This window comes from Bubalus bubalis, chromosome X (genome assembly GCF_019923935.1).
Source record: "Bubalus bubalis isolate 160015118507 breed Murrah chromosome X, NDDB_SH_1, whole genome shotgun sequence".
NCBI lineage: Eukaryota > Metazoa > Chordata > Mammalia > Artiodactyla > Bovidae > Bubalus > Bubalus bubalis.
In genome coordinates, this window is record NC_059181.1 from 122120433 (window position 1) to 122146043 (window position 25611).

The 25611-nt window shown below is 39.5% G+C and overlaps 1 protein-coding gene across 11 annotated transcripts in view; it reads left to right on the plus strand.

The window, feature by feature from the left end:
- The window catches only part of ARHGEF6 (Rac/Cdc42 guanine nucleotide exchange factor 6), a 116559-nt gene that overhangs the window by 39884 nt on the left and 51064 nt on the right, over positions 1–25611 (plus strand). For all 11 annotated transcript variants that reach the window (XM_044937218.1, XM_044937219.1, XM_025276678.2 and 8 more), the window contains 3 exons: positions 6986–7056; positions 21404–21498; positions 24551–24646. In XM_044937218.1, the coding sequence (XP_044793153.1) occupies positions 6986–7056; positions 21404–21498; positions 24551–24646 (262 nt within the window). The remainder of the gene's footprint in view (positions 1–6985; positions 7057–21403; positions 21499–24550; positions 24647–25611) is intronic.

The following is a 25611-nucleotide window of genomic DNA, read 5'->3' on the forward strand; positions in this document are numbered from 1 at the left end:
AAACAGTAAGAAGGCCACAACCTACTTAGAATGCTGCTGAGGGACAATATAAACTCAGTGTTATGCTGTTTTATCCCCTGGAGAAGGGAATGGCTACCCACTCCAGTATTCTTGCCTGGAGAATTCCATGAACAGAGGAGCCTGGTGGGCTATAGTCCATGGGGTCGCAAAGAGTCAGACACGACTGAGTGACTAACACTTAGAAGATACTTGTCAACTTTGGAATGTCTTTCCATAAAATCCATAGTGATGTGTCCACTTAGGAAAGAACGTTAATCTTTAAAGAGTCTTTAAAAATGATTTCTAGATTAAATGTGTAGCTCAAAGAAACGAAACCTTCAATTTGAAGTTTTCAACCCCTCTGCTATACAACTTCTGGGTCCTTTATAAAGTCGAATCAGGCATGGAACAAAGGACTTCTGTGATCTCTATCTGCTTACGGTTGGGCCAGATGTGTAACACGGAGATCACTGGAAGAGTCAGGAATTCTGGAATACTCATTCACGGTAGCCTGGGTACAATTCAGGCTGATGCTACAGGTTCTTTTGTCTTAGAAATCAAACAAAGGAACTCCAGTCCCGGGCAACCCTCAGCCCGCAGATGGCTCTGCTGCCTCTGCCACGGAAAGCTGTGCAGAGTTTTGTTCCATTGACAAGAGCACTTCATGCTCTGGTAAGTTTGCCCTTGGGGAATGGATTTTTAAGTTTGAGAAATCCTCTGTAACTTTTGTCTAGAGATAATTATGGCCAAAGCCCTGGAGACAGTTTCTTCCTCTCTTCAGGAGGAGGTTGATTTCTGAGGACTTACAGAACCACCACTCTAATACTATAGAAAGTTGAGAAATAGAATATTTGAGTATAGTGTTTTACACACACACACACACAAACACACATCACACACATCTTTCAACATGAGTTTAAGGCTGAAGATAGAATAGTTTTTTGTGACCATGATGACAAAAGCCTCTCCTCAAGAATGAGAGAACTCAGACACAGGTGACATTAGGAAGCTCTTGTTACCAGTCCTGCAGGCCACCTTTCAATTTCCTGTCACATGAGAAAAATAAACCCCATTTTGAGGAAAAAATATTTTTTCCAAGGATCTTACTTCTTGAAAAGTACATGTATGAATAACTTAGTCATTATATCAACTACAGAAGGTCTTTTTTATCCATCATTTCATTTGACTCAGATACATTATAAATAAGAAAATTAGCCATTTATCCTGTTGTCTTTTTCTTCAAAATTAGTGGTAACTTGTAAATGACCTTGTTGTTTACACACCAAAATCATGTTTGCCACTACACCACAGTAAGTTATATCTCAGTAACACAATGGGTTATATCTCTCCTTAAAATTTTTGTCTTTGTTACCAAGAAAAGGTGAAGGTTTTATCAGGACTTTGCATTAAAATTTTCCTGGCTATTGAGGCAAATATGATTGGAGCAGATATTTTAAACAAGTTCTGTTTTCTTCAGCTGTTCAGTTAAAGGGTCAATAAATCCTTCTAAAACTTCTTCTTTGCACGTAAATATAGATGTCAAATGAGAGGATTAGGTAGATGGCTAATTAAATTGTATTAAGGCAGATTAAGAAATGACTCTTCCTACTTATTCTAATCCAAAACCATGATGAGGCTTTATATTTAGACTTCCTGTTTTAATCCCCAGGGTGTATCACACAGATCCTTCACATCCAGAGAAAACCAGTTATCACTAGATTTCTTTTTGACTTGTCACCACCAACAGGCATAGGAATCTATACCTTAGCGAGGGAGAGGAATGAATGGAGAGTTAATGGGAAAAGGATCGTTACATAGGAATAAGGACGATTTCTTTTTTTTCCCAACATTTGTAACATTTTTTAATTGAAATATTTGTTATTGTTGTTTAGTCGCTAAGTCGTGTCCAACCCTTTGTGACCCCATGGACTGTAGCCCGCCAGGCTCCTCTGTCTATGGGATTTCCCAAGCAAGAATACTGGAGTGGGTTGCCATTTCCTTCTCCAGGGGATCTTCCTGACCCAGGGATTGAACCCAGGTCTCCTGCATTGCAGGCAGACTCTTTACCAACTGAGCTACAAGGGAAGCCCCAGTTGTATAGTATTATATAAATTATACAATATAGTGATCACAATATTTAAGGGTTATACTCCATTTATAGTTATCATAAAATATTTGCTGTATTCCTCATGTTGTACAGTATATCCTTGTAGCTTATTTTATACCTAATAGTTTGTACCTGTTACTCTCCTATCCCTATATTGCCCCTCCCCCTTCCCTCTCCCCACTGGTCACCAATAGTTTGTTTTCTGTATCAGTGAGTTTGCTTCTTTCTTGTTATATTCACTAGTTGGTTTTATTTTTTAGATTCCATGTATACATCCTATTGTACAGTATAGTATTTGTCTTTCTCTGACTTATTTCACTTAGCATAATGCCCTAGGAAGGTTACTTATGTCTATACTTGTGTGACACTGTTGTTGTTTGAGTTATGCTAAATAACCCATTTGAATTCTTCACTACATTCATTGATTTCTTTTTTGTTGATTGAATTGAATTGACCAGTTTTTTAATGGCCTTAGAAACACCACCTAAAAGGTTTATGTTTTCATATTAGTTCTAGTTAGGTTATATTGGGGAGGAAAAAGTTTTCCTCTACCCTTCTAGGTTCTTTTGAAATTGATAAGAGACAGATCAACAGGTGAAAATCACAAAAAATTTTTAATAATATGTCTACATGGGAGAGACCCAGGGGAACTGAGTAAGTTGCCAAAATGGTGAAACGTTCATATTAAATACCATCTTCAGCTAAAGATAAAAGAGGGTGTTGGGGGTAGTGGTTTGTGACTTCAAAGGGGAAGAAGGCAATTGACAGAGAGATGGAAAAGCAAATGTTTGGCAAATAAATGTTTGCTGGGCCTTGCAGAGACCATGGAACACAGAGTGGACTCTGATCTCCAAGAGTTGTCCCCACCACCCCCAGCCCATGTTCTTTGCAGATGTCTCTGCTGATAGCTCTGTTCTGGGAACAGGCCTTCTACCTAAATTCTCTAGGCATCTAAGGGGGAGGTAAAAAGAAAGACTTCCTGAGTCTTTAGAGCCTTAATTGTTTTCAGCTCAATATAATCCATGTGCCAAAGAGACATTTTGGGGAGGGAAAATTGACCCCCCTTCTGTCACTTGGAACCACCCCCAGGGACTGAACTTGTTTCTTCTGGACCTCCACGTATTCATTCCTTCTCTGCATGTCTCGCCAAGAGTGGGTTTCAGCTAAGACCACACGTGTTAAGAGTAGCAGTGGTGGGCTGCGGGGTAGAGGGCAAAGGAGGAACAAGAGGCAAGAACTGTCACTGAAACCTGGTACTGGTGTTTTTCTCTTTGCATCCACCCCTTGAATTTTTTCATGGGGCTGGTTGTTTGCAAAGGCTACGTTTCTAAAGATTTTCCAAGGTTGTCCTTCCAAATCTGTTTTCCCTCTTCTCTCGGGGTTGATTCCCCATTCTGCAGCAAGACTGCTGGGACATCCAGACCTTCCAGCACGACGCTGAGTGAGAGCAGGCATCCTTGCCTTATTCCTGATCTTGGGGTTCGGAATGCATTCAGCTGTAGGTTTTTCTCCACTAGGTAAGATGCTAGCTATAAGGTTTTTGTAGATGCTCTTTATAGAGTTGGAGGAGTTCTTTATTCCTATTTCTTTCTGGAAGTTTTTGTTGAATGGGTATTTAATTTTGTCCTGTGCTTTTTCTGCATCCGTTGATATTATCATGTGATTTTTCTTTTTAGACTATTACTAACATGGGTTTCATCTATTGATTTTTGAATATTTAACCAACTTGTATCCATGCGATGAATTCCATGGTATAAAGCTCTTATAAAATATTGATGAATTCTATTTACTGATACTTTGTTAAGGTTTTTCCATCGAAATTCATGAGGGATATGGGTCTGCAGTTTATTTTTTGTACTGTCTTTGTCTGGTTTTGGTGTCAGTGTAATGGTGACTTTATAAAATGAATTCTTTTATTTTCTGGAAGAGATTGAGAAGAATTGCTATGACTTCTTCCTTAAACATTTGGTAGAACTCTCCATTAGAACTATATGGGCCTGGAGATTTCCTTTTTTCCAAAGTTTTCAATTTATAAATTCAATTTCCATACTAGTTATAAGGTTCTTCAAATGGTATATTTAATAGTGGGTGAACTGTGGTAGTTTTGGTTTTCTGAGAAATTGTTCCATTTCACACCTGATTATCAAATTTATGTGTTTTGAGTTGTTCATACTATTTATTATCTTTTTGGTATCTCTAGAGTCTGTAATGATATCCCATATTTCACTTCTCATATAGGCAATATGTGTCTTCTCTCTTTTTTCCTCTGTCAGTCTTGCTAGAGTTTGACTATTTTATTAAAATTTTTTTCACTAGAATTTTTTTATTAAAGTGTGATTAATTTACAATATTGTGTTAATTTCAGGTATACAACAAAGTGATTTGGTTATACATATATATGTATATATCTCTATATTTTGAAAATTTCTTTTCCATTATAGGTCATTACAATATACTGAATATAGTCCCCTGGGCTATTCAGTAAATCCTTGTTAACAATTTTATTGATCTTATCAAAGCACCAGCTCTTTTAGCATTATGTTCAGCCACCCAGGAATCTCCATGGCAGTCACTGTTTTCTTTCAGGTTTCCCTATTCTACTTTACATAGTTACCATTTTTTTTTTCAATTGCAGTGACCAATTCCTTTGGGCTTTCCTTTCCTCTTCTGCATCTTAGCAGACTTTCCATTACTGTTTACCCTTCCTTTTGGCCTTGCTTTCGAAAGGCGACCACATCTTGCTGATTTCTCTGGAACGTTCTATTTTTATCAGACTGGTTTATGTCATAATTACACAAAACAACTGAGTTTTAAGTAGCATCAGGGCTATACTGTAGAAAACTTGCTTAATAAAAACTAAAAGAATTTGGTGACTGTTGATTTCAAGTATGCTGAAGAGTCCAAAACCATAGTGTGTGTGTGGGGGGCGGGGGGCGGCGAGCACCAAGCTTGGCAATACAGTACTTGGGTTCATGTCCTGGCTCTGCCACTTATAATCTCAAGTAATAGTCTGGGTGGCTTTGAATTGCTCAGATTTATCCAGTAAAGCCTCGTGAAGACACCATGGGATCCAGGCAGATCTTAAACTAGATATGCCCCATTTTTTGTCGCTGAGGAGTGGGAGGATTGGCCCTCATACCTGCGTTTCTGCTGTATTTCCACTTTACACAGCCTGGTCCAGATGGACAGTTCACTGTCGCAGGAACAGCCCTGCCTTGAGTGTTGCCATTTCTATAGCTGTGCTCCTGGAATCTTCCCTGCTGAGCAAACGCTCTGCTGTCTTCTCAGCCTGTTTGAATTCTAGCCCCCATCCAGGGACAGATCAAATACCCCCTGCCCAGCAAGATCTTCTCTGACCATCCCAGATCGAACTGATGGCCCCTCTGAGCTCCGAGGTAGATGGGGAACCACTGCTCATGCCATCGACCAGGCCCTTCAGTAGCTTCATCTCTGGACGTCCTGCTGCTTGAGAGCACAGGCTCTTGTCAAGACACACCCGGGCTTCAGTCCTGGCTCTGCCATTTCCCAAATTCATGCCCTTAGGCAGCTGACCTCACCTTTCTGTACTTTAGTGACCTCTGCAAAATGAGAAGATTATCTCTGCCTCACAGGGTCATTGTAAAGATCAAATAAAATGTCCTAAAAGCTGGTAAGTGCCAAGTAAACATAAGGGATATTTTAAATATAAAAATCATTAGAAATCAAGATTAAATGGAAAAAATGTTCATGAAATAGTGTTGTAATAGGAGAGTTAAGCTGTAGGTGAATTAAGAAAGATCACTGTGTGTGTGTGTGTGTTCACAAACACATGATAAAAGGAATAGGAAGACATACTTCAAAACGTTACTGTGGGTGATGGTTAGCTCTTGGTGACGGGTTAATTGTTGGTTTTTCTTTTATATATATTGTATTTTTTAGGAGTGGAATGTCATAGATATAAAACTAGAAAATATTACTTTTAGAAAAGGAAAGATCAAGGCCGGATGATAATACTTGGTTATGTATACTCTACCATACTTCAGAAGAAATTTAAAGCAGCATACAATATAATATAGCAAGGTAAAAATGGAATATAAAGCAATGAGACAAAGGACAAAATGAGAGTAAGGAAGATAGTCTGTAGTGACACTGTTAAACATTTATGATTGCTGTCTTGTATTTTTTATTTTTTAAATTTCTTTTGGCTGCACAAGGTGGCTTGTGGGATCTTAGTTCCCTGACCAGGGTTTGAACCTGATCCCCTTGCAGTGCAAGTGAGGAGTCTTAGCCACTGGACCACCAAAGAAGTCCCCTGTCTGTATTTTTATTAAGTGGTTTCTTTGTTTTTTTAAAAAAAGCATCCTGGGATATCTCTTAGTCATGAGTTTAATAGATAAGACAAACTTCGTAAAAGAAAGACAACATTTTATAGCACAATGTAATGATATTAAAATGATACATAGAAGAATTTCCTGCTAGTTTTCAGTGTATTCAAGATTCTGATTATTTTATTCTGGGCACAATAAGCAGCCAGCCCCAAGAAAGAATGGCTGCTATTATCTGTATTATGTTATTCTTGTATGGTTAGTTGCAAGTTACAAACATAACGTATTTGGTTAGCATTCCTTTGCTTATCTGTTTTATAATAAGTCAAATGGAGAAGCAGATGAGTGAAGAAACAGCCCAAACTGGATCTGAAGTTCTTGCCTTGACCCTGTCATTAAGAAGCTGTGACTTGACCATCTGTAGTTTAGTAAGATTATAGCTTCACTTGTTTAGAAACATATATTTCCTTTGAGCCTTCCACTTGACAATATTTATATGTTAGTTGACCTATGTTATAAAATGTTCATCTTAGACTTGTGTGATATTAACATAATTTAAATGTCTTTTTCACAGAGAGACCTCTCTCCCCCAAAGCTGTCAAAGGATTTGAAGCGACTCCACTTACCAAGAATTATTATACTGTGGTGAGTGTTCAGATGATGAACAAAAATTTTCTTGACTCTCTATATGGAGAACCACTGAAGTGTTGAGGCAACACCAATGGAAGACTGGATAAAGTTGCATTGCAAGGGTCTAATGTCAGCTTCATTATAATGGAACTCTTCTACTTGTAGGTTTCTTACAGATGTCTAGAAGTTTTACATCCACTGTACTGAGTAATTTAAGGGTAGCACAAAGATTCAGAGCAAGGCCTTTTAAACTGCAACAAAGGAGAAATTGGCTGATATGTCGACATTATGGGGAAATTCAGCAGTTAGAGCTCGCCTTACAGATAGGAGGTGAATCCCCAAGTTCCTTTAATGGAGTAAAGTTTACATGATTGCATAGTGTGATTTTATTTCAGAATCAATCAATTTGCTATGATATCCTTGGAAATATTATCAACCTTGTTCTTGAGGACAGCCCTAAGGGAAGACTGTCCTTTGGCACAGAGGGAGGAATAAGATGGCTCTGGCTTGAACACAGATATGACAAAATATATAAGCTATAAATAGGGCATGTGCAATACTCAAAATAAGTTCCTGTTTGAAAAAGAAATTGTATAATTTCCCTTAATCTACTCTGTTTTCCTCCGTGTCTTCTTTCCAGACTTGGCCCAGTCACTAATGAAAAGGTCAAGTCCTCATAACCCCGAAGTCTCCCTGTTTGGTAGCCTTGTCATCTTCCTCATCACAGCTGAAATATAGTTTCACTTTTCACCTAATGTTCTATGTGTGTTTTTGCTGCCAACTCCTTTCATTGTGTGCATGGATAAACAGTTTTTATTTTATTTTTTGGCTATACTGTGTGGCTTGCAGGAGCTTAGTTCCCAGACCAGGGATGGAACCCGTGCCCCCTGAGGTTGAAGTGCAGAGTCCTAACCACTGGGCCGGCAGGGGAGTCCCTCAAGAGTTTTAAAATCTTTCTATACATTTGGTTTCAAAAAATGAAATATCATTCTTCAGTGAGTTTGCTTCATAATGATGACATGAACAGTAGTTGGTGTGAAAAATCAGGTAGGAACTTCATAGGTAGCATGGACAATAATCACAGGGGATAATTTTGTCACTATTTTCCTTTTACATTTCTGAGGTTAAAATATATCACCGAACAGAGCTAGGCTCCCTTCTCTCTTCATCCCTGATCTTTTTTTTAAAAAACTGGTAATATTTTGATGCATTTCCTATACATATATAGCTATATATCATTGAAGTGAAGTGAAGTGTAATCGCTCAGTCGTGTCTGACTCTTTGCAACCCTGTGGACTGTAGCCCACCAGGCTCCTCCGTCCATGGGATTCTCCAGGCAAGAATACTGGAGTGGGTTGCCATTTCCTTCTCCAGGGGATCTTCCCGACCCAGGGATCGAACCCAGGTCTCCCACATTGCAGGCAGACGCTTTAACCTCTGAGCCACCAGAGAACCCCAATGTAGTTGTAATCATGCTATCTACACAATTTGTGTTCTGAGTTGTCAGTTAAGGTTATCATATTTTCAATTATTTATTTGCCTTGCATTTTCTTTTTTATTCTAGTTTTATTGAGAAAAAATTGACATGCAACACTGAAAATTTAAGGTGTACAGCATAATGATTTGACTTACATACATCATGAAATGATGACCCCAGTAAGTCATTGAATATCCATGATCTCATAGAGTTACAAAATCAAAGAAATAGAAAAAAATGTGTTTTCCTTGTGATGAGAACTCTTAGGATATACTATCTTAACAATAATCATAAAGAACATACAGCAGTGTCAATTATATTTATCATGTTGTACTTTATATCCCTAGTACTTATAACTGTGAGTTTGTACCTTTTTACCACCTTCACACAATCCCCCCCACCCCACCTCTGGTCCTGACCATTTCTTTTAGCTTCCAGGTGAACCCCAATGATTAAATTTTTAATGGAAGGGTGCAGTCAAATGGTGAATGAAAGTGTTACAATAGCTGCTTCTCCCTGCCGGTCTGGAGCATACAATCACTCGGCTTTGACTCTCTCTCTGCCTCTGCTGAGTCTATCAACCCACTCCAGTATTCTTGCCTGGAGAATCCCATGGACGGAGGAGCTTGGTGGGCTACAGTCCACGGGTCACAAAGAGTCAGACACGACTGAGCAACTTCACTGGGATTATCCAAGGCAGACTAACCTCTGTGATTCTTATGGGCATTATACAAGTCCTATCTATACTAAATACCAACTCAAGATGTACCGCAGTTTCTATCACCCATCTCCTGTTGGAGTCCATGTACCTTATTTCCACGTCTCGCTGTTATAAACAATTCTGCAGTGAACATCCTGTGTGTAACTTTGGCAAAGCGTATAAAGATCTGTAAGGTGGAGTCCTAGAAGTTAAATTGTTGAGCCAAAAAATAGATATATATTTAAATTTTTTCTCAAACCAAACTTAATTTAAAAAAACCCAAAAGGTCTTGGGGAGCCCATGATGGCCTGAGAAAGAACTGTAGAGCTGTAGTATGAATATTGCTGGATTATTGAGACCAGTTGGACTTACTATTGTAATTAGATATGCATGTGAAGTGATTTGGGCTAGTTGGTGTTTTTTAAAAATCTACGTTTTTGAGTATTTAGGCAAATTTTTAGCAGCAACAAATTCAAAATATGTTCCGAGTGTTCTGATCACCCTCCCAATCTGTGTTGAATACCTGAATACTCACCCACAGTATTTGGAGATCTGAAAAATCAAGTTCACCCATATGTAAGGTGTCCCCATCTCATCTCACATTAGCTCTTCTTCCTAAGAGTCATTAATTGTAGATGTTTTCCGTTGCTAGTTCTGTAAGAGCACTAGTGTCTGATTTTTACTTCATTTTTTTTAAAAACAGGAAGAATTTTTTTATTATATAAATAATGATTAAAAAATCAGACAGTGCAGGAACAGTATAAAGAAGAAAATAAATATCACCTATAATTCCACCACTCAGAGATGATCATCATTAACATCTTGCTGAATCTGATGCCAAACTTTCTTTGATGTGTGGGTGTGTGTATACATATATACATATACATAGCCTGTTTAAATATAAATATAGCTAAAAATAAAACAGGAACTATGTCTTCTTCATTATTTCTCCTTCATGGAGATTTTTTGTTCTCACACCCTGACGATACTGTGATCAGATATGTTCTTATGCTCTTCATTCAGGGAGTCCTCGCTAGTCTAAATGCTTTCTTTATTTTGGTCTTGTGTATTAGTCAGGGTTCTCCAGAGAGACAGAACAAATGATACATACAAGGAATTGGCTTGTATGATTATGGAGGCTGAGAAGTCCCATGATCTGCCATGTGTTAGCTGAAAACCCAGGACAGGTGGTGGTGTAGTTCAGTCTGAGTCTAAAGGCCTGAGAACTAGGAGAGCTAAGGGTGTAAATTCCAGTCCTCAGGCAGCAGATGTTCCAGCTCAAGCAGTGAGGTACAAAGAGAGCCAATTCTCCCCTCCTTCACCTTTTTGTTCTATTCAGGCCAACAGATTGGATGATGCACATTGGGGAGGGCAATCTGCTTTACTCAGGCTACTGGTTCAAAGTTCACCTTATCTGGAAACACTCTCACAGACCTGCCCAGAAATAGTATTTAATCTGGGCATCTCATGACCCAACCAAGTTGATACATAAAATTAACTCTCACATCCTGTAAGCTTGGGCAGGATAGAGACCTCTTGGAATTTGCAGGTCTGCACACATTCTCTCCCCTTTTTCAAGTTTCTGAGGGATTATCAGCTGATCTCGGACCCATTTAAGCCTCAGTTTGCTTCTAGTGGCACATCAGTTCCGAAATGTTTAGAAGTTCTCCAGTATGATCAAAGTGACGTAGGGAGCCCAACTCGGACCTACATCTGCCATGAGGCATGTTTAATGTATCAAACTGAGGCTTGGCCTCTCCTAGCTGGTTGTTTTGAAAGGGAGTTTAGCATCCTTTAGGGACATGACAGCCTAAAGGAGGCTTTTGTTGCTCCTGACTTTGGTTCCTTCATTGTCCTAAAAATTCCCTGTCATTTGTTAAACGTCTCTTACCATTGAACAAAAGCACATCGTTTTCTATGAGTTATTTTTCTAATAATCTGCTCAGTGGCTGTCTTTGCCTATTGTAAGTTGATGTTATGTGCCAGGAGGGATTAAAAATAAAGAAGAACAAAAGACAATGGTGACTATGTGAGGTGATGGATGTGTTAATTAGCTTGATCGTGGTGCTCATTTCACAATGTGTGCATACATCAAAATGTCAAGTAAGATATCTTGAATATATATAATTTTTATTTGTCAATTAGATCGCAATAAAACTGAAAAAAAAGAAAAGAAAGAGGAAACTATGTAGCTTAGTTGTCAGGGTTCATTTGCATGCAGCGCTCAGGTCTTGGCATCCATGGTCTCACCGGGAAGACAGGACCGACGTGGCGTAAGCCACATGGCAGGCAATGATGTCAAGTGACAAACTGTCCTAAGATGAGTTGCTCCAGATGTGGCTGGGAAATCTTTTGCATTTGAAAGCCCCCAGGGAGACCATTAAAACTGTAAATATCTGGGATCCACATCTGGCTTGTTACATCAGAATCTTTGGCCATAGGTCCTAGTAAACAGCATTTTTAAACAGTTCCCTCAGCTGCTTTCTCTCCATTCCTCACAGGCGATTCTGATACTCACTAAACTAAAATTCAAAAATCAATAAAGGAAAATATTGGATTTCCTAGGTGTATCAGTGGTAAAGAATCTGCCTGCCAATGCAGGAGGTACAGGAGACGCGAGTTCGATTTGTGGGTCGGGAAACTCCCCTGGAGAAGGGAATGACAACCCACTCCCATATTCTTGCCTGGACAGTTCCATGGACAGAGGAGCCTGGCGGGTTATAATCCATGGGGTCACAGAGAGTCAGACATGAATTAGCAACTAAACAACAACAGCAACAGGAAAAAGTTGAATGGCAGAGAGGATTGAGGGCATGTTAGGGCTTAGATAAGCAGAGAAGAGCTGGAAGGGGAGTCATATTCATCCCGGCAAGAATGTGCGTGCCTGCAACCTGTCCCTGCAGAAGGGACTGCGTTCTCTTCCATTCCCATCAAAATGCCTCTCAGAGGGTGAAATTCCTTATTTATTGCAACAAGTGCAGCCCACTGTAAGCATGTGGTCCTTTGTGCTGCCACAAATAGTCCAGGCTCACTGATACAAGCACCCCTCAAAGATATTGCAGATATGATTCCGTGAGTGCTCAGTCACTCAGTCATGTCTGATTCTTTGTGACCCCATGGACTGTAGCCCGCCAGGCTCCTCTGTCCATGGGATTTCCCAGGCAAGAATACTGGAGTGGGTCGCCATTCCCTTCTCCAGGGGATCTTCCCAACCCAGGGACAGAACCCATATCTCTTGAGTCTCTTGCTTTGGCAGGCAGATTCTTTACCACTAGAGCCACCTGGGAAGGCCCATTTGATTCCAGAGCATCGCAAGAAACTGAGTTACATGAGTTGTTTGGTTTCCCAGTGCATATAAGAGTTATGTTTCCATTTTATTTTTCTTTTAAGTCCTATCCAATTTTTAAATTTTAATTAAAAAAATTTTGACCATGCTGCACAGCATGTAGGATCTTAGTTCCCCAACCAGGGATCAAACCCGTGCCCCCTGCAGTGGAAGCGTGAAGTCTTGACCACTGGACCTCCAGGGAAGTCCCTGTTTATGCTCTACTGTCATCTATTAAGTGTGCAATGGCATTACGTCTTAAAAAACAATGTACACGCCTTAATTAACAAATATTTTATTGTTAAAAATGCTATGATCTAAGCCTTCAGCGAGTTGTAATCTTTCTGCAGTAGTCATATCAAAGATCACTGATCACGCAATGAATGTAATAATAACAATAAAGTGTAGACTCTTGGGAGAATTACCAAAAGTGACACAGAGACCTGAAGTGAGCAAATGCTGTTGGAGAAATGGCGCCAGTAGACTTGCTTGATTCAGGGCTGCCAAACACCTTCCGTTTGTGAAAAAACACGATGCCTGCAAAGTGAAATGAAGCAAAGTGCGATAACACGAGGTTTGCCTGTACTAAACTCTGGAAGTTGCCTCTGTCTGCAACTGTATATCTGTAGAGATATTTCCTTACAGCCAAATAGGCAAATATAATAAGTAAGGGCCAGTATCGTTTATTTTTTCTAACTTTCTTCTACTTTATTGTAATGTATGGCAGATGCCTAACCAGTCTGTCTTCAGTGCCTCCATTTGGTAGGAAAGGTGGAAAGATTTTTTTCTCTACCTTTCTAGTGCTTATCTACCCTTCTTAAAAAAAGAAAACTATATTTTAGGGCAGTTCTAGCTTCATGGTGAAACTGATCAAAATGGAGAGATGTCTTGTATACCCCTGCCCCTACACATGCATAGCCTCCCCCACTATCATCATGTCCCATCAGAGTGGTATGTTTGTGACAATTGATGAACCTATATTGACACATCATTAGCACCAAAGTCCAGAGTTGACATTGCCATTACTCCTGATGTTGGACATTCTAGGGGTTTGGACAAATGTATAATGACATCTATCTACCTTTAGTGTTGTTCAGGGTAATTTCACTGCCCTAAAAAACTTCTGTGCATTCTCTCTTTTTTAAACCACTAATCTAAACTACCTTACCTATCTATCCATTTATTCCTTCTCCATATGCCATATTCTTTTTTGCCTTCTTATTTCCTGTTTGACTCATCCATCCATGTCTTCCACCTGAAGTTGGGGAGATAATGAGAGTTTTCAGAGTCCAATTCTGTTTTGCTGAGTCTGTCAATTACAGGGCATGGTGCTGCTTGTTTTGTGAAAACCAAGGACTTGGAGAAGTGAAATTGACCACTGCACTTGAATGTAAGCAGGTGGCTCTTCTGTCATATAAGCCAAATATTGTATAAATACAATAATGTATTGCCCTTTCCTGTTTCATAGTAGTTTACCAACACAAACTCATTTTTTGTAGGCATCATAATTATCTCAGAATTCCTATAACACAGTGGTTTGGCTTAGATTTAAGTTTTCCTAAGGCCGTTATAGTTTTCCTTTATCATGGGATGTATCTCTATAGTCAGCCTTTGTTTCTGCATTTTAGCCCCTTAAAATAATTTCCTCAGACCTATATGATTCGTTCCCTTTGGAAAACAGAGTTATAAAAATGAATTCACTCTAAAGCCTTTCCAGGAAATGGAGGAAATATATTTTACTGGAAAATCAATAGCCTAGGATAGAGGTTCAAAAGGCCTCTACCTCTTTTTCTATGGCTTCTAACCATCTGTTTTATTTTGAATTTAGTCAAAGGTTAATTGAGCAAAAGGATAGTCCGTTGTCCTTGTGAAGAAGGAGTCAGGGAAGCAAAGGCAATGTCTGGACAGTCTATTTTAGTATTGAGTGGATTTCATCTCAATCAGATTGTACTGCTCTAAAGTTGGTTGGCCTGCCAAACTCCCTGCCTTCTGACTCACCACTGAGGCCTTCTGTTTGGGAACACATAGCCTTCTCTGTCTGCTTCCCTTTTTAATCCTTTTACAGTAGATGCCCTGTGGCCTGAAAAATAAAGAACCAGTCTCCAAAGTTCATCAGTTGGTCTATTGAGATTGAGGAAAGCAATAAAAGTCCAAGTGAATTTGGGAAAGAATCTTAGGCATCCACCGTGATGAGCATTTCTACTAATCACACCACAGCAAGGGCAATACTGTTCAGTACATCATCATTCAAACACATTTTGCATTATTTAACGAAGGACTTATTAATCACCTTTGTCAATCTAGCTTGTAAAATCAGCATTCAGTTCAGTTCAGTTGCTCAGTCATGTCCTACTCTGCAACCCCATGAATCGCAGCACGTCAGGCCTCCCTGTCCATCACCAACTCCCGGAGTTCATCCAAACTCACATCCATCGAGTTGGTGATGCCATCCAGCCATCTCATCCTCTGTCGTCCCCTTCTCCTCCTGCCCCCAATCCCTCCCAGCATCAGGGTCTTTTCCAATGAGTCAACTCTTCGCATGAGGTGGCCAAAGTACTGGAGTTTCAGCTTTAGCATCAGTCCTTCCAAAGAACACCCAGGACTGATCTCCTTTAGAATGGACTGGTTGGATCTCCTTGCAGTCCAAAGGACTCTCAAGAGTCTTCTCCAACACCACAGTTCAAAAGCATCAATTCTTCGGTGCTCAGCTTTCTTTATAGTCCAACTCTCACATCCATACATGACTACTGGAAAAACCATAGCCTGGACTAGACGGACCTTTGTTTGCAAAGTAATGTCTCTGCTTTTGAATATGCTATCTAGGTTAGTCATAACTTTCCTTCCAAGGAGTAAGTGTCTTTTAATTTCATGGCTGCAATCACCATCTGCAGTGATTTTGGACTGGAAAAGGTCAGTTTTCATTCCAATCCCAAAGAAAGGCAATGCCAAAGAATGCTCAAACTACCACACAATTGCACTCATCTCGCACGCTAGTAAAGTAATGCTCAAAATTCTCCAAGCCAGGCTTCAGCAACATGTGAACCGTGAACTTCCTGATGTTCAACCTGGTTTTAGAAAAGGCAGAGGAACCAGAGATCAAATTGCCAACATCCAGTGGATCATGGAAAAAGCAAGAGAGTTCCAGAAAAACATCTACTTCTGCTTTATTGACTATGCCAAAGCCTTTGACTGTGTGGATCACAATAAACTGGAAAATTCTGAAAGAGATGGGAATACCAGACCACCTGACCTGCCTCTTGAGAAATCTGTATGCAGGTCGGGAAGCAACAGTTAGAACTGGACATGGAACAACAGACTGGTTCCAAATAAGAAAAGGAGTACGTCAAAGCTGTATGTTGCCACCCTGCTTATTTAATTTATATGCAGAGTACATTATGAGAAACGCTGGGCTGGAAGAAGCACAAGCTGGAATCAAGATTGCCGGGAGAAATATCAATCACCTCAGATATGCAGATGACACCACCCTTATGGCAGAAAGTGAAGAGGAACTCAAAAGCCTCTTGATGAAAGTGAAAGAGGAGAGAGAAAAAGTTGGCTTAAAGCTCAACATTCAGAAAACGAAGATCATGGCATCTGGTCCCATCACTTCATGGGAAATAGATGGGGAAACAGTGGAAACAGTGTCCGACTTTATTTTTTGGGGCTCCAAAATCACTGCAGATGGTGATTGAAGCCTTGAAATCAGCATTCAGCCACCCTCAAAACTTGCAACAGTATGAGTTTAGTATATGTTTCCGTTCAGATCTCCAGAACTCAGTCAAGGGCAGTAAGCAGTGTCTGCCTTCCTGCTTCTGTTTGTCCGTACGAGTGATTGCAGCGCAGATAGAACCCTTGGAATACTGCTTCGCTTAGCGCACTCCAATAAACCCATTGGACCAGGGCAGTTTGCACTTTTCTTGCAAAATCTTAGCCCTTTCTCCTAAGAGAACTTGAGATGATTGCATTTTAAAGGAAGTTGAAATAATAAAACTGTTTCAACAGGGAGAGGGAGGTTGAATTATAGCAACCTTGGAGTTAAAGTAGTGATGTTTAATTGTCTTAAAAAATCACACTTTATGATGTTAATAATGTCTTTGAAATTTCTAATTTAAAAATTCCCTCAGGCAATGATTGTGTTTTGTTTTCTTTTTCGCTTTGTTTTTCTTTTTTTTAAACGAACATTATAATCTGGGTAGTATGACAGTTTCAGACAACGGTGCTTGAATGCAAGGTTGAGGATTTGAGACGGTACATTACTAGACATGGTCTCTTCAGAAAAATGTGAACAAAGGAAGTGATAAACTGACTTCATTCTCTCCTGGATATAAGTGGGAAGCCACCAGCCTCTTTTTCTTTCAATATGAATACTGTAGACAAATATTGCTAAAAAGGAAATCTGTATAAGAGTTTTACCTCTTAATAACTGTGGTCCTGTTGAATTCTAGTGCAGCTCTTTCCATTTCTAAGAATAAAAAATGAATCCTAGTGCTGAATGTGAGTAAAAGTGATTATTTAATACACTGCAGTGAACAACAGCTCAACTGGGCAGAGAGGTGTAAGGATGGACAAATTGAGTTTGGAAGGGCATTCTACTGGATAAGGACTTGAACTCAGAGAAAAAACAGAAAAATTTCCATGAACAGATGAGAAATTTGTCCTTTGAATTTAAGATAACAGCTACAATGATATATAATTCACATACCACAAAAGTCACCACTTTAAAGTATACAATTCACTGATTTTTAGCAAGTTAACAGTTATGTGATGATCACCACCATCTTATTTTATAACATTTTCATCACCTCAATAAGAAACCCTGTACCCATTAGTACTCACTCCCTCCAGCCCTTAACAACCACTAATCTACTTTCTGTCTCTCTGTAGGTTTTCCTTATTCTGGATGTTTCATATAAATTGAATCATACAGTCTTTGTTCTTTTGTGTCTGGCTTCTTCCTTAGCATAACATTTTCGAGGTTCATCCACGTTGTGTCTTAGTAACTCATTGCTTTTTTTGACTGATTAATCTTCCATTGTATGGATATAATAGGTTTTGTGTATCCAACCATCACCTGATGGACCTTTGGGTTAGTATTTATAATGTTGTTGTGAAAATCAATGTGCAAATATTTACATAGAAATATTTTTTCATTTTTTCTAGTAATGGATTACTGGATCATATGATAACTCTATGTCTGACTTTTTGAGGAACTGCCGAACTGTCCACAGTAGCTACTTTCCATAGAAGGTTTTTGACTTTCCCACCAGCAATGTATGAAGGTTCCAGTTTCTCCATATCTTCACCAGCCCTTTTTATTTTCTACTTTTTCTTTTTATTATAGCCACTCTACTAAGTGTAAAGTAGTATTGTGGTTTTGATTAGCATTTCCCTAGCGGTTAACTCGGAGAAGGCAATGGCACCCCACTCCAGAACTCTTGCCTGGAAAATCCATGGATGGAGGAGCCTGGTAGGCTGAAGTCCATGGGGTAGCTAAGAGTCAGACATGACTTCACTTTCACTTTCACTTTTCAATTTCATGCGTTGGAGAAGGAAATGGCAACCCACTCCAGTGTTCTTGCCTGGAGAATCCCAGGGTCGGCGGAGCCTGGTGGGCTGCTGTCTATGGGGTCGCACAGAGTCGGACACGACTGAAGCGACTTAGCAGCAGCAGCAGCAGTAGTTAACTATGTTGACTATCTCTTTATGTGCATATTGGCCATTTGTATATCTTCTTTGGCGAGATGTCTATTTAAATCCTTTGCCAACTTTAATTGATTACTTTTATTGTTGAGTTGTAAATTCTGAATAGTAGACCCTTTTCAAATACATGATTTGTAAATATTTTCCCCATTTTGTGGGTTGTCTTTTTCTTGACAATGTCCTTTGGTGAGCTTCTCTGGTGGCTCAGTGGTAAAGAATCCAAAGGAGACACAGGAGACATGGATTTGATCCCTGGGTTGGGAAGACCCCCTGGAGAAGGAAATGGCAAACCACTCCAGTATTCTTTTTTTTTAATTTTTTAAATAAATTTATTCATTTTAATTGGAGGCTAATAACTTTACAATATTGTAGTGGTTTTGCCATACATTGCCATGAATCCACTCCAGTATTCTTGCCTGAGGAATCCCATGGACAGAGAAGCCAGCGGGCTATAGACCATGGGGTTGCAAAAGAGTTGGACGTGACTTAGCAACTAAACAATGTCCTTTGATACATAAAAATTTTTAATTTTCATGAATTTCAATTTATCCATCTTTAGTCTCTTGTTGCTTGTGCTTTTGGTGTCATCCAAGAATCCATTGCCAAATCCAAGGTCAGGAAGATTTCCTCTTCTGTTTTCTTCTCAGGGTTTTGTAATTTTAACTCCGGCATCCATTTTGAGTTAATTTTTTAATATGATGTGAAGTAGGAGTGCAAGTTCTTTCTTTGCACGTACTTATCCAGCGGTCCCAGCACCACTTTTTAAAAAATACCTCTTTAAAAACTCTTTTAAAAATATCTCTTTAAAAACTTTATATTGGGGTATAGTTGATTAACAATGTTCGTGTTGTTAGTTTAAGGTGTACAGCAAAGTGAGCCTCCAGCAACTCATCAATTACAGTTCACGTTTTCCTACCTTGCTTCCCATTCCTGTGGAGGCTTCTCATGGTTTTCTGCTCCAGCAAGATATGATCTCTATCTGCTTGTCTGTTTCTCTAATTTTGAGTGTATCATTTTTCCCTTGTGACCTCAATTCCCTGACAAATGTAAGCAAAGTTCTTTTTCCCATTTTTTTAAAAAGCTATTTGCTTGTTTTTAGGATGGAGTAATGACTAGCAAATGCCTTAAATGTTGGAGTGGAAACCAGAAGTCCTGTTTCTTCTTTTTTGATATAGGCATGTATAGCTATTTACAGTCTCCAAGCACTGTTTTAACTGCATCGTACAAGTGTTTTACGTTGTGTTTTTTTTTTTTTATTCATCTCAAGATAGTTTCTAATTTCCTTTGTTGTGTGTTGACTTCCTGTAGGGGGTAACATTTCTATTCCATTATTGGGTTAATTTCACAGCACACTGGTACTGCCAGGCCCCTAGATGCACGCTTATTTTTAGAGTAGGCATTCCTCCTTAAGGAACAGAGAAACTGAAAGTAGACGTGAGTGGCTGGGAGGAGGGGCTACAACTCATTGGGGCCACCCCTATAGCCCATGTCCTTGTCGGCCAGGGGTGATATTGCCCTTCAGGTGACATTTGGCATTGTCTGGGCACATTTTTGATTGTCATACTTGGGCAGGGGGTGGTGTGCAGCTGACATCTGATGGGTAGATTCCAGTGATGTTGCTAAACGTCATGCAGTGCACAGGACATCCCCTCACAGCAAAGAGTGATCTGCTCTGAAATGTCAATAACTGCCATTGAGGAACCTTTTTTTTAACCCTTTAAATTGGAAGGGACTGTTTCCCAACTCACCCAGCACCTACACATACAGTGTCTCCCTTACCTCTTCACAATGGCCCCTGAGGTAGGTGAAATGTCACAATCTGAGATGAGGCAAGTGAAACCTTAAAACTGAAGCAACCTGCTCATTGGTAGCAGAGCCTGGACTACCACCCTTCAGTTCAGTTGTTTCAAAAAAACCCACAGCTGTCTGGACCTCCAGGTGGTTTTTCCATTCCACCTTTCAAAAGCAGAGCATCATGCACTGTCTTGTGAGTATACGTCTGGCATGTTGGTAGGTTAAGGGGCTTCTCCTGGCTAAGAATGCTTCACATGGTCTTGTGAGCCCCCCGTTTACTGTCTCCCTCTGCAGATAGAGTAGAAACTCCCTGAGGGCAGGTATGGCCTTTGTCACCACATAGTGAAAGTTGCTCAGTCACGTCCGACTCTTTGCGACCCCATGGACTGTCCATGGAATTCTCCAGGCCAGAATACTGGAGTGGGTATCCTTTCCCTTCTCCAGGGGATCTTCCCAACCCAGTGATCGAACCCAGTTCTCCCACACTGCAGGCGGATTCTTTACCAGCTGAGCCACAAGGGAAGCCCTGTCACCACATAGACACTCAGTAAATTTGTGTTGAATGGATTAGGAGATATGAGAAAGTACACCAAAATGTTAGCTTGGTGGATCTCTAAGAGCTTGGAATGAAGGTTGTAGCTGCCTCCAGAAAAGGCTGGGAAATGGGGCATGACTCCAGGGCTGGTGGGGGAAGAGAAACTGTGGACCTATTTATTGATTATTTTGCCTAGAGGATTTTCTTTGGGCTATCATTAATAATACTGGTAAGCATCATTTCCCTCATTTAATTCCTCACATTTCAGCTTCTTTTTCTCTTTGAAATGTTTATACTGGCACTTTTTACTTTTAATTAAAAAACCAGTTTTAACCCTGCTTAAAAATTCAGTGTCCTCAGATTTTGTCACCTAAAGATCTTCTCAAAAACATCATTTAAAAAAATCTGTTTTGGTGTTTGATATCAGTTATCGTGAAATTATCCTGACGTTGAATCTCTATGTCTTGGGGTAGTTGGTCTCAATCTTCTCAGCCATAAAATGGAAATGATGATCCTTTGTTAGCTGAGACTTTTACTGAGGATAAAATAATTTAAAGCACACAAAAGCATTCTGAGCCATACTGTGTAAATGGTAGGGCCCCTCCAAATAAAGGTAATTCTGAAAAAACATGTATGAGTTATGCAATATAACCAATTGTCATGCAATTATTAGTTTGCTAGAATGCATTCAGATTTTGTGTTCCTTACTCACACTGCTAGCCTAAGTAAATAGGACTTTCCTTTCTTATAATTTGATTAAAAGATCTAAAACTGTATTTTATTTTGGACTTTTCTGACAATTACAATACCTTGATCTTTGTTTCTCCATAGGTGTTACAGAATATCTTGGACACTGAAAAAGATTATGCTAAAGAACTGCAGTCTCTTCTTGTTACTTACTTAAGACCCCTGCAGTCCAATAACAAGTAAGTTTTATATTTTAAACCTCTCACTAAGCAAAGCAAGATAATGTCAGCATATGGAGTCATTACTCTTATGTCACTGAATAATTGATTTTGCCCTTTAGAAGAATTTCCACAGATCACAGGTTGCCAAGAACATGGTCAAGGCAACAGAAATTATGCAAGATGTTGCTTTTGGAGAGCTTGAGTTTCTCTCTCTTCTGGCTCTGGCGGGAATGAGTCGATCTGCTTTTCTGTCTGTCACCATTTTTGTCTTGTCCGTTTTTAAAGGGATATATTTGGTTTTACCTTCCAGAAAAAGGACTTGCTGATGTTTTTATGCAAAAAGCACAGATACTGGAAATTCTTCTGCTTGCTGTGACCTTTGCTTGCCAGAGCAGAAACTCTTTCCCATGCTCTGAGAGTGGAAAAAGTGTGGCATTTTGTGAGTGTTCCTAAGAGGCATTCAAGCCAGTATTTCACCCAGGCCAAAGTGAATGAGAAAGAGATGTTAGAATGTTTTTCACAATCCAACATTCAAACCTTATTCTTGTCATGGAAATCTGAAGGCCTGAATTGTAAACTTACTTTTCACAAAATAAAACTGTTGACCACTCATTTTTTTGGTGCTTGTAACAAATAATGTCCAACTGCATTTGTGTGTTTTTATTTTAATGGATTAAACTTTCCTAGAGATTATGATTTAAGTCAAATAGAAAATTTAGCAGTTGATACGTAGAGTGGAGGACAGAAGCCTCTTCTTTTACTTCAGTTTGAGTATATTTTTTGCCAAACAATTACCTAAATTGTTGGCTTCTAGCTTAAATAAGTTTAATGATGTATTTCACTATTTTCTCCCTTTTTCTAAACCATTCTTGCTTAGACATAATGTCCTATTAAATTTCCCACTTGGTTATTTTCATGACACTGTGGGAATCCTACTTCAGTATGAAAGGATTTTGTATTCCTGTGTTTTGTCAGAGTTTAAATGATCAACAACAAAGTAGCTTTTGTTATTATTTTGTAAAGTATGAAGTGCTCTGTGAATCATAGTTCTTAGAGCTGAATGGAATTTCAGTGAATCATTGGGTCTAGTGCCCTGGAAGAAATGACTTTCCTCATTGAATAAATAAGAAAACCAAATCCCAGAGAGGCTCACTGCCCTGCCCATCACATGGGCAGTCAGTGGCCAGATTCAACCCGCTGTATCTCCTGCCACTGAGTGAAATGTGAGTCTGTGTTCTAGAGGTGACAGGCAGAGGAGGAGAGGGAAACTGATGTGTTAAAGCTGACAGCAGAGATGGTAAGACTTCAAATAAAGGAGTGATTGATGAGCAATCAAGAACTAGACAAAAGAAAGGAAAAGAGCCAGGGCAGAGAAGGTGAGAGAACCGAGCCAGAGCCGCACTGTTCCATGGAAATTCGAAACACACTTACAGTCACTTTCCATTGGTTCTGCCTTGTCGACCCCGAAGTGATTTGAGCAGAGCAGACTGTTTACTGTTTAATCCTGAAGGGCCCAGCTAAGTGCTCAGTCAAGTTCCTGCTGCTCTAGGGGAGCAACAGCCAGGAAAGCTGCCTAAACGGTTTCACTTTTGACACCCATGAGAGGGGTTTTTCAGCTTGTGGTTCAAGAGGGCATCAGAGTGGAGGAACTGGGTGCTTTTTATACTCTGGGGGTTACTGGTAACGTCTGTTTGGGTCTTCCTTTTCTTTGTCAGCAAAAGTTACTCTCCTGGAAACCCTCCCCTAGTATTATTATATTAAGGAGAAATAACGTGTGGCAGACGTTGGCCTTTTAAGTCAATCTTCAGAAAAGTTTTCTCTCAAAAAGTAGAAGCATTTACTCTGGAGCTAGAATGTTTGAGTTCAACTTCTGGCTTCACCATTCGCTGGCTTTGTGACTTTGGCTGATTTGCTTAACCTCTCTGTGTGTGGGTTTCCTTATGTGTAAAATGGAGACAGCGATAGTATCTATCTCATAAAGTTGTTGTAAGGTTAAGACAAGTTGTTATTTATAAAATGCTTACCTCAGTGTTAAGCGCAATACTAGGGTTGGCTCCTTTTTTTTTTTTTTTTTTCCGATATGAGAAGAAAAGATGAGAAAATTCTTAGTACAGAGGTGATGGATAAAATTGTTCAGTTTGTCTTTGTTTGATTCTACTCCATTCCAAAAACAAACACACACATCAGTAGTATTTCTTCCCTCCTACTTCCTCTCCAGATTTCCTTGAGTTGATTTATGAGCCTTTTAATTTAAGAGAAGCTGGATTTTGCTCTTTTTCTTTGTGCCTTATATGGCATATATAACATCTTCCAATTACTGTCCCAGCTCCTCTAGGGGAGAGAATTCAAAAGTTTTTACACTTATTCCCAACTGTGATGTATTCTACCTACTTTAGATTCTTATTTATTTTTTATTGAGATACAGTTGACATGTAAACATTATATTAGTTCAGATGTGCAGTGTAATGATTCAGTATTTGTATATATTGTGAAATAATCACTGCAGTAAATCTAGTTAACATTTATCATCACACATAGTTACAAAATTTTTTTCTTGTGATAAGGACTTTTAAGACCTACTCTCTCAGAAACTTTCCAATATGCAGTACAGTATTATTGACTATGGTCACCATGCCGTACATTCCATCCCTATGCCTTCCTTATTTTATAACTAGAAGCTTGAACCTTTTGACCACCGTAATCCATTCCACCCACCCCCTCTCCCCACCTTTGGCAACCACCAATCTGTTCTCTGTCAATGCTCAGATGTTAAGCACTTGTTACTCATTTACTCCTCACTTTGTAAAATACCTAATGTCCCTTGTAAACACTCATTTCTTTAGGATCATTATTCTTGTCATAGAAAAGGAAACCAAGGAAAGAAGTTTTAGAAAGTTGCTTAAGACCACAGAGTTGGTGTCAATTCAGAAGCAAAAGTTAAAATATAAGAATTGCTTCTTTTGTCCCATTTGCCAGTTACTAGCAAACTGTCGCCTAACCAGACTAGAGAGAGATAGCTCAAGTCATCCCCAAGTTCTCTTCACTGAAGCTGCATATATCTATTTTTCAGTCTGAGTACTGTGGAGTTTACATCTTTATTGGGAAACTTCGAGGAAGTATGTACATTTCAACAGACGCTCTGCCAAGCCTTGGAAGAATGTTCAAAGTAAGTGTCTCACATTGCCATTAAGATAGCTAGCAACATTGGGTTTTTTAAATGTGTGCTTTGTTTTCTTTTGACTGTTGTCTTAGATATGGGCACTTTGTATTTATGCATTTATACCTTTATTACAACTTTAGTAAATTGCCCCAGTACAGAGAAAATCTGGACTTCCCTGGTGGCTCAGTGATAAAGAATCTGCCTGCACAGTGGGAGATTGGGGTACAATCCCTGGGTCAGGAAGAGTCCCTGGAGAAGGAAATGGCAGCCCACTCCAGTATTCTTGCTTGGGAAATCCCATGGACAGAGGAGCCTGGCACGCTACATACAGTCCATGGGGTCGCAAAACAGTTGGACATGACTGAGCAACTATACAATAACAACAACAGAGAAAATTCACTAGGTGGTGGTATTCACAGTGTCAGACCACTAGTTGCTTATCAGTGTTCTACATCTAGTCAATTACTTCTGGCTTTATTTAAGAATTATGTTGACAAATAAGGTCTAAATTGACTATAGATGATGCCTTTATCATCTATTAGATGATAATTCGTACATAGGGAATTACTTTTCCAAGTAATACCTTTATGTGAAGCACAATACATCATTGAAGGCTAGCTAGATCATTGAGGTGTTCAACTTCATACTGCAGAGTGAACTGTGATGATCATCAAGGAATTTGCTTCTGGAGCAAGATTAGTTGTCCAAGTGGTGGATCTCAGACATTGGTGACTTTTATTGTCTATAGGGAACTTGGGGGCAATTGCCTGTTTCTTGAACTTTGTGAAGCACAAGTGGTTGTCCACGGAGGAAGCTGGCGAGAGCCCTCACAAGGAGACCTCAAGAGCCACTCCAAATGCTGTAGGGATCCAGATGATTGGTATGGAAAGATGGTGACTAAGAGCAGATTGCCATCTAGATTTGTCATCTTTGTTTTCCATTTTATATAGAAATACATAGAAGAGTCCAAA